This window comes from Vigna radiata, unplaced genomic scaffold, assembly GCF_000741045.1.
Source record: "Vigna radiata var. radiata cultivar VC1973A unplaced genomic scaffold, Vradiata_ver6 scaffold_251, whole genome shotgun sequence".
In the NCBI taxonomy this organism is placed as follows: domain Eukaryota; kingdom Viridiplantae; phylum Streptophyta; class Magnoliopsida; order Fabales; family Fabaceae; genus Vigna; species Vigna radiata.
The window spans coordinates 96,438-108,609 of NW_014543556.1; the positions used below are offsets into that span (position 1 = coordinate 96,438).

General features: G+C 36.4%; 1 protein-coding gene and 1 long non-coding RNA gene across 4 annotated transcripts; one reads left to right on the forward strand and one right to left on the reverse strand.

The window, feature by feature from the left end:
* The first annotated feature begins 3,433 nt into the window (after nt 1–3,433).
* Nucleotides 3,434–6,638, forward strand: LOC106754507. Of its 2 annotated transcripts, XR_001375308.2 has the most exons (3): nt 3,434–4,044; nt 5,163–5,246; nt 6,390–6,638. It is a non-coding gene; the product is annotated as an uncharacterized LOC106754507 (long non-coding RNA). The 2 variants fall into 2 exon arrangements; XR_002666930.1 differs by lacking the exon at nt 5,163–5,246 and having other exon boundaries at nt 3,440–4,044.
* LOC106754493 lies at nt 4,618–11,032 on the reverse strand. Of its 2 annotated transcripts, none has more exons than XM_022777967.1 (3): nt 10,228–11,032; nt 8,884–10,046; nt 4,618–4,649 (listed from the first exon to the last, which is right to left on the reverse strand). In XM_022777967.1, the coding sequence occupies exons 1-3, from the start codon at nt 10,908–10,910 to the stop codon at nt 4,633–4,635; spliced, it is 1,863 nt and encodes a 620-aa protein (XP_022633688.1). In that variant the 5' UTR covers nt 10,911–11,032; the 3' UTR covers nt 4,618–4,632. The 2 variants fall into 2 exon arrangements, with proteins under 2 accessions (XP_022633688.1, XP_014491996.1); XM_014636510.2 differs by lacking the exon at nt 4,618–4,649 and adding an exon at nt 7,888–8,156 and having other exon boundaries at nt 10,228–11,031.
* Nucleotides 11,033–12,172: the final 1,140 nt, after the last annotated feature.

Sequence of the window (12,172 nt, forward strand, 5' to 3'; positions counted from 1 at the left end):
AGGTTCTCTTCAAGTTGGTAGAGTTGTTTCTTTCATTCTATTCCTGTTTATTATCTTGTAATCTGTTAAACAAATTTTTAGTGGAACTGTTAATCACTCTTTGTAGTGATTAACGACTGGACGTAGATTCTGTTGAATCGAACCAGTATAAAAATCTCTGTGTGATTTTCTTTTGCCCTATACTCCTTTTATTATTAACGTACGTTATCTGTTTGATAAANTTTCTGAAAGAAAATCGTTTAATTTAAAAAAGGCAAAATTGTTTCAACTGTGATTTCTTACGCTGTACGCTCTCTGTATTTCAATCCGCTGCGCTAAACTCTCTTTCGAAAATTACCCCCTCCGATACCGACATGGATGTCTTGACAGGTATGAGTGAATTAATCAGTTTACTTGAGCCTATGGTAAATGGAAGTTATTGACGTTGTTGTGATTTAATTAAATGGAAGTTAATTACAATGATATTATTTTCATTTTGGAGAGAGTGGAGTAATGCATATGTTTGGAAGTGTGAATTGTGGTTCTAAAGTATGTGAATTAGGAGAGACTGAAACATGATTTCATGGTTGCTTATAGTAGTTTCAAATGTAGAATCTCTTGGTGAGATTCTTAGTGTTTTAAAATGAAAGTAGAGGCTCAGCCTTGGGAGTCATTCTGACGCTTCAATGATCAATCAAACTCACTTAGAGAGGTTGAACCATGTGGTGAGAAGTAGCAGGAGGTCCTTAGTCTTGGGGGCTCCCAGTATGCCTTAAGGCGCGGAACGGACTAACCTCGTGAGTGTGGCATGGTGGGGAACCCAAGTTTCATAAGTCACCACGGGTGCAAGACTCGCCATAGCCCGACTATCATTTTAAAGTTCGGACATGTCAAGTCTAGAAAATAATATGCTTAGGTTGTGTTTCCTAATTATTTTATTTTCAATTCATTCTTATATGATCACATGCTTAATCTGTTATATGTATTTGTTTATATAATTAGCTCACCCTTGCTTGTTTGTGTTTGTGTTTGTTGCCTGCTTTTTCTTTTGCGATGATCATCCACTTGGATGTGAGCAAAGGAGAATGAGGCCTTAGTGGAGAATGTCCTGGAGGGGAGTGAGGAAGCAGCTTCTTAGTCTTTCTAGGAATTCCATAGTTTTCCTATGCATCTGAACAATTTCAGTTCTTGTATTTCAAAGTATTTTAGTATTCCACGTTTTTTTTTTAATTCCCTCTACATTCCGGATTACTGTAATCCTTAATTTTAATTTCTTAGAACCTTATCTGCCATTTTATTATTCCAACTGCTTTCTATTATCATCCATGTTGACGTCTTAATTTTTATACACGCAATGAAGTATAAAATTGGGATGTCACATTTATGGTATCAGAGCCTAACCTCTCCCAGTACGGTGTGGTTCGAGGACGAACCAAACGGAAGCTGGTGGGCATGTGACACCCGGGCACTGACGAGGGCGGGGAGTGATCGCCGGTGCAAGAGGCATGATGCAGGGGGCACGGACAAGGAGCGGCTTCTAGCAGGCTTCGAGTGGAAAGGGCACATGGACGAATCGAACATACACCGGAATGAGAGGGATCTGGAGATTGTATAGGTATGGGACTATACAGTTGAAGGATAACTTAAAAGGAATTGATTTGACTACTCATATCAACAAATGCATTTGCTTTTCAGTAGCCTAAGCACACTGGAAAGTCTCGTGTTGATATGTGGGGACAGTCAGCAGTCCCTATAAGTTGCCGAGGCATTACAATACTTAATGTTAAATAGAAGACATCATATATATATATATTATGATATATATATGTTCATGTTACATAACTAAAAGTTGAAATATGATAGGTCAGTGATAAATTATTTATATACATAGAGGTATTCATGATTTCGAATTTTCAAAGCTTTGGTTATTAATCTGTTCTTGAATGCTTGTTATTATTTAAATATTTTTTAGCAAGTTAATATTAAAATAACAAGTCATTAGAATAAGTGATAAAATATTTTATCACAACTCTATTTTTTTAATAGTGATTAAAAAAGAGAAAAAAAAAGTTGTTTGCTGAGGCAGGAAAAGATTTTGTGGATGTTCTACTGAGTTTTTTAACATTGCCTTTGGTACTATTGTTAGACTCGTGGCTAAGGAGACCAATGTACAACCAATTAAAGTTGGCAGCCTGAGAACATCGTATGAAAGTAATCGCATCTTTAACAAAAAAAAAAATTGATGGATTCGAACGAACAAAGAAATGCTACTGCAACCAAGGAAGTCTATGGAAGATTATTGCGAAACAATGATGCTGAATATTGATGATACTGAGCCTAAAAGCACTACTTTTGAGAGAACTGGTTGAACTGTGGTTGTGGAGAATTAATGAACAGGATCGTGAGATCTTTTTTATTCAAACTGAGTTTAGAAAATTGCTTTGGGAAGGAATCTGCGTCTTTTATAGTTTCTGATGATCTTTATAAAATGCCTAATTTTTTGGAGCAAGTGAAAATCTGTTTCATAAGCTTGAAATTGAAGACATGGAGACTCTTGAGGAACAAATTGTGGGATATCACCGAGAAGGATGCATGGCATTTTTTAACTTAGTCTTTATACTTCCATTCTTTCTTTTCATTGGTTCGTTCGTTTTGTATTGTAGGTAGCTGAGTTGCTCAAGTTTTCATTGATCTCAAGGACCCCTATGGCAGATTTAATCCTAAGAAAGAAGCAATATCTTGGTAATTTTACCCCAATAAGACCAAATATGTTTGAGATTGGAAAAATACCATCTGTTGAGGGTAGGCAAATGGTCGTGGAAATACAAATAAGAAAATAAATGGGAAGATTCTGTTTGCTGAAGCAGACGAAGAGTTTGTTGACTTTCTTTTAAGATTTCTCACTTTTCCCTTGGGTGGAGTGCTTCATATGGTTGAAGGATTTTCTTCAGTAAGCTGAATACATAGATTATATAAGAGCCTGAATGAACTGAGTTCAGACATATCTAATTTCCCCTTGAACTTATAGACAAACTAACTAGCCCTGTATGTGCTCCACATTTTAATCTCAGCAGCAACCAGATATTACCAATTGGGGTAGAAAGTTTTCCTTCTACTGGAGAATATTCAAGTCTTTTTGGATTTGTGAAAGGATCAGTAATGTACATGGTGACAGATGACTTGGTTGTGACTTCAATGTCCTCCATTAATGTTGTTTCATATCTAAAAACACTAAATGTACCACGCTTTGACTTGGAGGAAAGGTCACTGCAATTGGTTCGAAGGAGGTAACAAACTGGGTTTTTTCTTACTTTGCATGCTGTTATTTCTTGTATTAGATTACATCACAGTCTTTGCTTGAATGATGCAGGGTCTTGGGATATTGAAAGCTTCATTGACCTCAACTTTTGCTTTGAAAGAACGTCTTAAACACTTGATAAGACCCATTCCATCTTGTTTGAAGCTATACAGGATTCTAAAAGTGGTTCACCAAGTGCAATTTTGGCAACAATGTTTTTGGACTCTATATGGTTGTATCACCAAAATTGTGGTTGCAATCACTGCAATTGTCCAAAGCTATCCTCTATGTCAAATATCTCAACAAAGCTATTATGCAAACTAGAGCTGGGCATAGTTCACTTGAAAACCATAAACTATAGTTAATCTGTACTATTTTGTGCTTAAAAAACTTAAATTACTTTTACTAAAAACTTATCATACTATTTAATAGTTCAATTTAAAAATACTGTTTAGGTCATTCTTCTCTCACAATTTTCTCCCCTTCTTTTTACATCCTATTATATTCCTTTCTCAACTTGCCGCCATTCAAAGCTTGTGGTTATTGAAGGCTCGTTGTCGTTGAAGGTTTGTTGTCGCCGTCGATGCTTTGCTGCAGCCGTCGAAGGCTCACCTCATCGTTGAAGGTTTTTCCGTACTCTACCAACATCGTCGATGGTTCAATGCCGTTGAAGGCTCGTCGCCGTTGAAGGCCCACCGCTATCGAATGTTCTTCCGCTCTTTGTCGTCACGGAACTGTTGAAGGCTCTACCACCATTTCACTCTAAGGTATGAATGCTTTTTCATTTATCTTTCAAAAGGGATAAATAAAATTGCACTTTGGTGGTAACAGTTGATTTTCTTTTGGATTTTCTGGGAGCTTTAATTGTTTAGAAAATTTTGATTTTATTTGCTTTTTTGGATAAGGGTAGATTATGTGAATGAATTGTGTATCTGGTTTAGATGCATGACATACTTTGCACGGTTAACTAGAGAATATTACTAAAAGATGTAGTTCCTCGTATATTTCGCGAATCTGGATTTGTGAATGATGAGTTGGGTTTCAAACATAGTAGTATTCCACGTTTTATCTAAACTTTGGAGATATTTTGTGTGTGATTAATAAATCTCGGACTGCTTCATTAACTGGTAAAGTGAAGCTTGCACTTTCGTTAATGAACAAAAATACATAGGATAGGGCATGGAACTTACAGAATAAGTGGTAGAACTTTGATCAGGTTTTGTTGCAGTTGCATCACACGAGGGACCATATATATCATAAATGTCAATCCCTTCAATCTCATTATCCCCTCATATTTGGTATTCGTTGCATTCACTTGTCATGTTCCCACTCTCAAAGTCACAACGCCTTTCAATTCATTCATGGGTTTCATCTGAGTTCAAAGCATGTGTCCAGAAATAGTCATACATTCCCTTTGCACATATATTATCATCTATCCAACCATTCCCAATCTACATCAACAATCCCAAAACAAGCATTTGATATGATTTCATAGTTTGTAGCATGTCATCGATCAAGTTCATCAATGAGTTATGGAATGATCTTCTTGGTCAAAACGCAAAAATATATACAGCAAAAGTTGACTCACTCACCGCAATCCCTTTGAGGTTAATGACTGTAAGATTTGTAAGCTTATTATTAGTGAGAATAGTGTGAGCTAGTTGAGGATCCGTATATGTTGTCTTGGGTTGGACACGTTATTATGGAGCCATCATGTTGTTCTGTTCAATTAAAAGATAACTAGAAACATGTGGAATCTTGGGTAATTGTTGATACCATTTGTCTTAAACTGGAAACAGTTTCAAATCCTTCAACTAATTTCTAAAGACCTATGGAAGAAATAGGGTTAAAACACGTGCATAACCGCTTACTATCACTTCTGAAGGTTTTAATCAAGACAGAATGAGGTGTCAAGAAGAATATCCCTAAAGAATTACGAACTCTATTCAGTGTCCAGCTTAGAATCCAGGTATCTTCTGCTCCCTCACAATTTAGATTAAAAGCGTGGGAGATCAAACAATATTGTTTCATTGAGATTCTACAAGCACATCGCTAGGATCAGTTACAATTACTATACATTTGTCCACTGTGTCACTTGCATTTATATATTGCTTGGTGTATGTATTTTACTTGTTAGTTTAAGAAGTTGTACGATGATAGGGAAGATGTTGGATATATTAAAGCCTGGTTATAAAGATTACCACTTTATAAGGAGGAAATATTCTTTAATGCAAACAGAAGAAATTTAAACAATCAATGACAATTTTGTATTATTGGGCAAAGTTTGACTGATACTGCTTGACCAAAATGGCCTAAAGCTATTAGATATAAACTGAATTTGTGAATAATAAATTCTAAAGCATCCAACACGACGAGAAATATTAGATATAGAAGATAATGTTTAGATTAAGAAAATAAAATCAATATAACTCTAGCATAATGTTCTCATATTTAGCATTTCTATGGTAGTCTTCTATTCATTAATATTTTTCATTTATGCTTTTGGGTCTAAACAAAACCATTTAAAGTTATCTTTTTTGTTAACTCAATTTAAATCAAACTTATCCAAAGTGAAATTTATGAACTTTGTTTCTTTGATGGATTTAAGTAATGTACCAAACCCTGTTTCACTCTGTCTCACTTTCCAATTAGACTAAGCATTCTTATATACTTGTGTCAGGCCAATCATGTTTAAGTTGAACGTTTAGATTTGATTGAATGTCCCTTCACGGTTTATGAACATAAAGTATTACTGAAGTTTCAGAAATTGTCTAAGCTCTTATGAAGGTTACAGCACCTAAATTCAACTTCCCGTTGCATTAAGATGTGTTGTTGGTTTATATTTCAGTGAAACTGTTTTTAGTTTTGCTTGGCTGGACCGTGAGCAGTGTAAGCTGCAGAATCCTTCTTTTAGTTTTAGTGAAAATTTTACATTTTCATTTATGAATTAATATTTAGAAGTATTATAATTAACTGAAAATAGTAGAAGCACTGAGATTTGAATATGCATTTGGTTTGGGTAGCTTTCTTATGGAGGTAGCTTTCTTAATTAAATTCCTTGATACTTTTCCCTGAGCTAGTTGAGACTTTACATTTATTCTGATTTCTACAGATGAATATTTGGCATAGGTGGTGATGCATTGGAATCTTTGGTGCTACATTCTTTTGGTATTGGACGAAGTTGATGAATTCCTTGTCTTTCAATCCCTGGGAAGACATGCACAGGATATTGGAGCATATAGGGAGGACATCAAGTGCAGACTCAAGCTTAAAAGCTTAAATTCATCATGTACATTCTTACTTTAGATTTAGCTTTGACACTATTTAGAGTGCTTTTAATTGTCAGTTAGATAACTGTTAATTCTAATTGAAGTTAGTAGTGCATAGTTTATATTTTAGAAGTGTCCAATACTTTAACAACAGTGCCAAAACATTCCATTAGTTTGAGTTAAAATAGTTCACTCAACTAAACTATAGTTCACTAAAAAAAAGTTAACTGAACTGCACTATAAATAAACTAAAAAATAGTTCAGTTCAATTACTCTGAACCATTTCTTAATTCAGTGCAGTTTTCTTATACTAGTTTATAGTTAACTATAATTTTTTATAGTGCAATACACTATAGGGCAATTTGCCCACCCCTAATGCAAACACAATTTAAATCTTCGATTAATGAATATGGATACTACAGAATTCAATTGCATTATAAGTTTACTAAAAAAATAGGTCACTTCAGTTACTCTAACTGAACTATTTTTTAGTTCAGTGCAGCTTTCTTATACTAATTTATAGTTAACTATAAATTTTTATAGTGCAGTGAACTATTTTTTAGTTCAGTACAGTTTTCTTATACTAATTTATAGTTAACTATAATTTTTTATAGTGCTAGGCAGTTTGCCCACCCTAATGCAAACACAATTTAAATCTACAGTTAATGAATATGGGTACTACAGAATTCAATTCTAGATATATTAGAGACCTAGATTTTATAATGTTAGTGTGCTTTGTGTTTGGTTGAATCCGTTTTATCAAATATATTATGCAATGTTTGGTATAAAATATAATGCTATTAACGAGTCTTTTATTCTGTTTTACTAATAGATTTTAATTTAAAATTGAGCATGATACGTTTCAAGAGAAAAAGAAAATTAGAATGTGATATTTGAAATTAGAATTTTAAAGCAAAGAAAATGGGTAAGAAATGCACCCTTGAAACCTTGAATATATGTAATTTGATGTATATTAATTAATTAACTCACTATCATGTGTTCATCAAATCAACACACATAAACATAACCAGTAGCAACATAAATATATATAACAAGGGATATAATCACATGGAATTGTAGTTAGTGGGACTAAGCGCGTACATTGTCATTAATAAGTAAATATGCTAATAATGGTTTCTCTTTAAGCATTTATAAGAAAATAAAATAAGAATTAAAATTAACTTTTTCTTTTGTAATTATAACTTTTAAATTATACATGTAACATCCATATGTAGTAGCATTACACTACTAATTAAAGTATTACAAGTTAGGTATTGAGCATAAATCATCGCTGAAATTTATACATTGCATTTTACAATCATCTCAACAAAATATTCAGTCTTTCAAAAATTTAGAACTTCTTTTAATACTCAAAGGAATGTATAAAACACAACTATATAAATAGCAGTAGATACAACTCCTAACAGTCCTCTAGCAATCTCACTGCTGCCCACCACTTCCATCTACCACATCCTCTACTTACATATAATATACAATGACTCCGCAGGTGGGCGAACCACAACCAACACAGAAATAAGCTAGTATTATGATAATAGACCATACAAGATATAAATCATCTTATAGCAGAGGTAATTTCTCATCATCCTAACCTGTCAATCACATATAACAAAAATCAAATGTTTATACAACACATGCACTCACTGGAATCAATACAAAACCACAGCCCACACGACTATCATTACCTAAACATTTGATTCTACTTCTGAAAGATACATGTATTGAGTAAACTCACAGATTTTGTACTTATCCTACTATCTCATTCTCGAGTAATCCACTCTTATAGGACTATGAACAAGAACTAATGTCCCCTTCAAGTACGACATGATAAATTCTTCTATCCACATGATTCGATCATGTTTTATATTGAAACACCAGAATCTGTCTCGACTCTTACAACTAAATATATTCCTCTATGTGAATTGGATACTAGCAAAGTTAAGATAATCTCCTTAAACCCCTTCAATACCCCTAAAGCCATTGCGTGTAGTACTTTCTATCCGAAAAGCAACTACACTTTCATCACTTCATACAGTTTCATACATCATATTCAATTCTCATAGTAAAGCAATTATTTATACATACAGAAAATTATTTTCTGCATATTTCTCATTTCAACAAATCCATCGCATGTATATGAAATCAACAAATCCATCAAATGTATAAAATCTAAAACAATTTTTTTCCAATCATTCATACAATTCATGTATCATGTACCTTTGCTAAATCAATTTATTCTATAGAAATAATTTAAAGCATATTAACTTCATATTTTTAATCATGGAAAGTCATTACACTCTTATCAAATACATTCAATACCTTCACCCTCCACCCTTCCTTGTTGCACTCTCCCTGTATCAAGTTGTTCTCCCCTGGTTGGACAATCTCGGGCTATATGTCCTCCTCTTTGACACCGATAACACTTCTTATCGGTAGGCTGCTGACAATCCTTTGCATCAAGTTGTTCTCCCCTGGTCGGGCAATCTCGGGCTAGATGCCCTCCACTTCGACACACATAACACTTCTTATCAGATTTTTTATCAGCATGACAATCCTTTACCATATGAGGTCCATCACAACGACGACACTTCTTCTGCACCACTTGGGGTCTGCCACCATTTTCTCCTCTTTGTTGTTCTACTCCTTTAGCAACTGGTCCTTTCCTATTTGGACAAACTCTTGCATAATGGCCTTCCTTCTGACACACAAAACACTTCTTTTCTGCCGATTGATGACAATTTCCTTGAAGATGTGACCTTTTACATCGATAGCACTTCATACTCATGGATTGTGATCGCAAAGGTTGGGAAGAGGATGCCCCAGTCCTCTGATACGGAGATCTATCACATGGCTTATGCTGATTTGTCTTGGCCATCTCTCCTGAAGATTCTCCCTTCTGTTGGCAAACCACCCTGTTAGGCATAACTTCTGACCTCTTCTCTATTTTTGTTGTCTGTTCAAGAGGAGAAAACTCTCCAACACAGGGAACAGGTGCAGGAGTAGTTACTCTGGCAGCTTCCAACTGTTGCATGAAAGTCCGATGACTTTCAACTATCACTTCATTTTGATGTTGTATAATAGCAGCCATTGTCTCCATGGCCCTTGCTATTCCATACATCTCAGAAGGCTGGGAAGAGACCGGAGGTGTAGGAGCCACAGCTAGTCCACACATCTCATAAGGTTGGGAAGAGGTAAGAGGTTTAGGAGTCATTGCTATTCCACCCATCTCAGAAGGCTGGGAAGAGGCAAGAGGTCTAGGAGTCATTGCTATTCCCCACATATCAGAAGGTTGGGAAGAGACAGGAGGTCTAGGAGCCATTGCTAATCCACACATCTCATAAGGCTGGGAAGGGGCAGGAGGTCTGGGAGTCATTCCTATTCCACACATCACATAAGGCTGGGAAGAGACAGGAGGTTTAGCAGCCATTGTCATTCCACACATCTCATAAGACTGGGAAGAGACAGGAGGTCTAGGAGTCATTCTGGCATCACATAAAGAAAAAGTCAGAAACAACTCTAACTTTTATACAAACACATATCACAACCATACACACAAAGCAAAACAGAAACACAACAATTCCTGTTCCGGTTTCTATCAATACAAAAATCAATTTTTTTTCTTTAATTTTTCTTTCCTAAAAATTATGCAAATTATTAACTTACACACTCAAACTGCGTCCAATTTCGTAAGAGAGAAAGGCATCAACCACAGCATACTGAACCTGTTGTGGAGTGAGCCTGGGATTGTCCCACCAACTCCTCGTGATCCGTTTGGGCTTCTCAACCTCCAAACCCAACACTCGGAGGCCCAACGACTTAATCCCAGCCCGGTTCAGTTTCGTGTCACGAAGCTTCTCAGCAGCGAGAGAGCGAAGGTCACGAATATTGAGAACGCGGAGATTGAAGTCTCCTAGAAGCTTCTTGGCGTCATCTTCGATCCCAACGCCAAAGAAGGTGACATTGGGATCAGAGAGGAAGGAAACGAGGGAAGGAGGGATGGAAGGGGAGTGAAGGATCTGGAAGACGAGGCAGTGTTGGTCGAAGCATAGTTGGAGCGTGGCGACGGGGTTCTGCACGTTGCGCTGCGTGTTGGGCCGCCACTCGATGTCCAGGCCCACCATGAGGCCAGTTTGACGGCTGTGGACATTGGTGGAAATCCAGGAGTGGACGAGGGAGGGATCGGAGGTGAGGAGGGTATATATGATGTGGGTTTCGAAAGTGACATCGTATAGGTTGTGGGTTTTGTAGGGGAGGCAATGATCCACCACGCTTATGGTGGCAACGCGGGTGTGGGTGGCGTTTACGTTACGGATGGGGACGCCTTGGGGGTCTAGCATCTCCGGCATGCTCTGAATTGGGGAAAAGTGGAGAGAAATATGGTTTGAAGCTATATTTTGCGTTTTTGAACTTTCATTAGTTACTCACCTTTACAAATGATTGTACTTAGGGTTTAGATAATTTTTTTACTTATTAAACTTTTGATATTTAATATCTATTATTTTTACATTTGGGTTTGTAACTGTTTTTTCTTTTATATCTTTTAGGAAAATGTTACTTTAACACCCAATCTTGACACTCTTTTGACACTGGCCAGGTGTCGTTGTCTGATTGGGTGGTTTTTTATTTTTGAAAAATTACATTGTTTAAACTGCTGAGGGGCAAAGATGGAATAAGTGAGGGGCAAAGATGGAATGTTGGGTGTGGGGTTTTAGTTTTGGCGCTCTCTTTCATTTTTCATTTTCGTGCTCTCTGACGGTTCTCTCATCTNCCTTCCTCTCTTCGCGGGCCTCCTTCTCCATGCTTTCTCAGGCGTTGTCATTGTGAAAGGTTATTCTCGTTGTTGGACCGTCGTTGTCGTTGTGGGTGTGTGGCGAAACCTCTTTCGTGTCGTTATTGTCGTCGGAGCATTCTCGTTCTCGGACCATCACTTTAGTGGTTAGGGTTTTTCTTAGGGCTCGTCATTGTGAAAGGTTGTTCTCGTTCTCGGACCATCATTGTCGTTGTGGGTGCGTGGCGAAACCTCTTTTGTGTCGTTATCGTCGTCGGAGCATTGTCGTTCTCGGACCATCACTTTAGTGGTTTGGGTGGTGATTTGCTTTTCGTCGGAGCATTTGCTTTTCGTCGGAGCATTGTTGTCCATGACATTGCTGTAGAAATGCAAATTAATGGATGTATCTGTAATGTTAACACCCATATATCGCTTTGAAGTAGACTACAGAACTTGTATTTCTGTTCAACTTATGTTATATTTATATTACAATAAAACATTGTTTATGGTTACATCGAATTAATGAAATACAATTAAGTATTCCCTATTATATCTTATGTACATGATGTCGTCAAACTACATTATTACCCTACTAAAAATTACATGAACTCAACGAACTTAGTAAGAAATTTTTAACATGGTCCCCTGCGACCAAAAAAATGGAGCCCTACGTTGAGGTTTTTGACCAAAACAACAATTCAGTTCTGTGTAATCGTTTACAGCTGCATTGTAAACGATTACATCAGCTGTTTCTACAGAATCAGTTTATTTTTGTCTTGTGAGCACTCACCAATGGTGGTGTCCTTCCAAACCCAACAAGGTTGAACCAAAAGGACAACA

What these genes read in the sequence shown, in the direction of transcription:
- LOC106754493 (XM_022777967.1), bottom strand. Translation starts at nt 10,910, where the DNA reads ATGCCGGAGATGCTAGACCCCCAAGGCGTCCCCATCCGTAACGTAAAC. An exon ending in ATTGGACGCAGTTTGAGTGT is followed by an intron (nt 10,047 to 10,227) that starts GTAAGTTAATAA and finishes ATGTGATGCCAG; the next exon opens with AATGACTCCTAGACCTCCTG.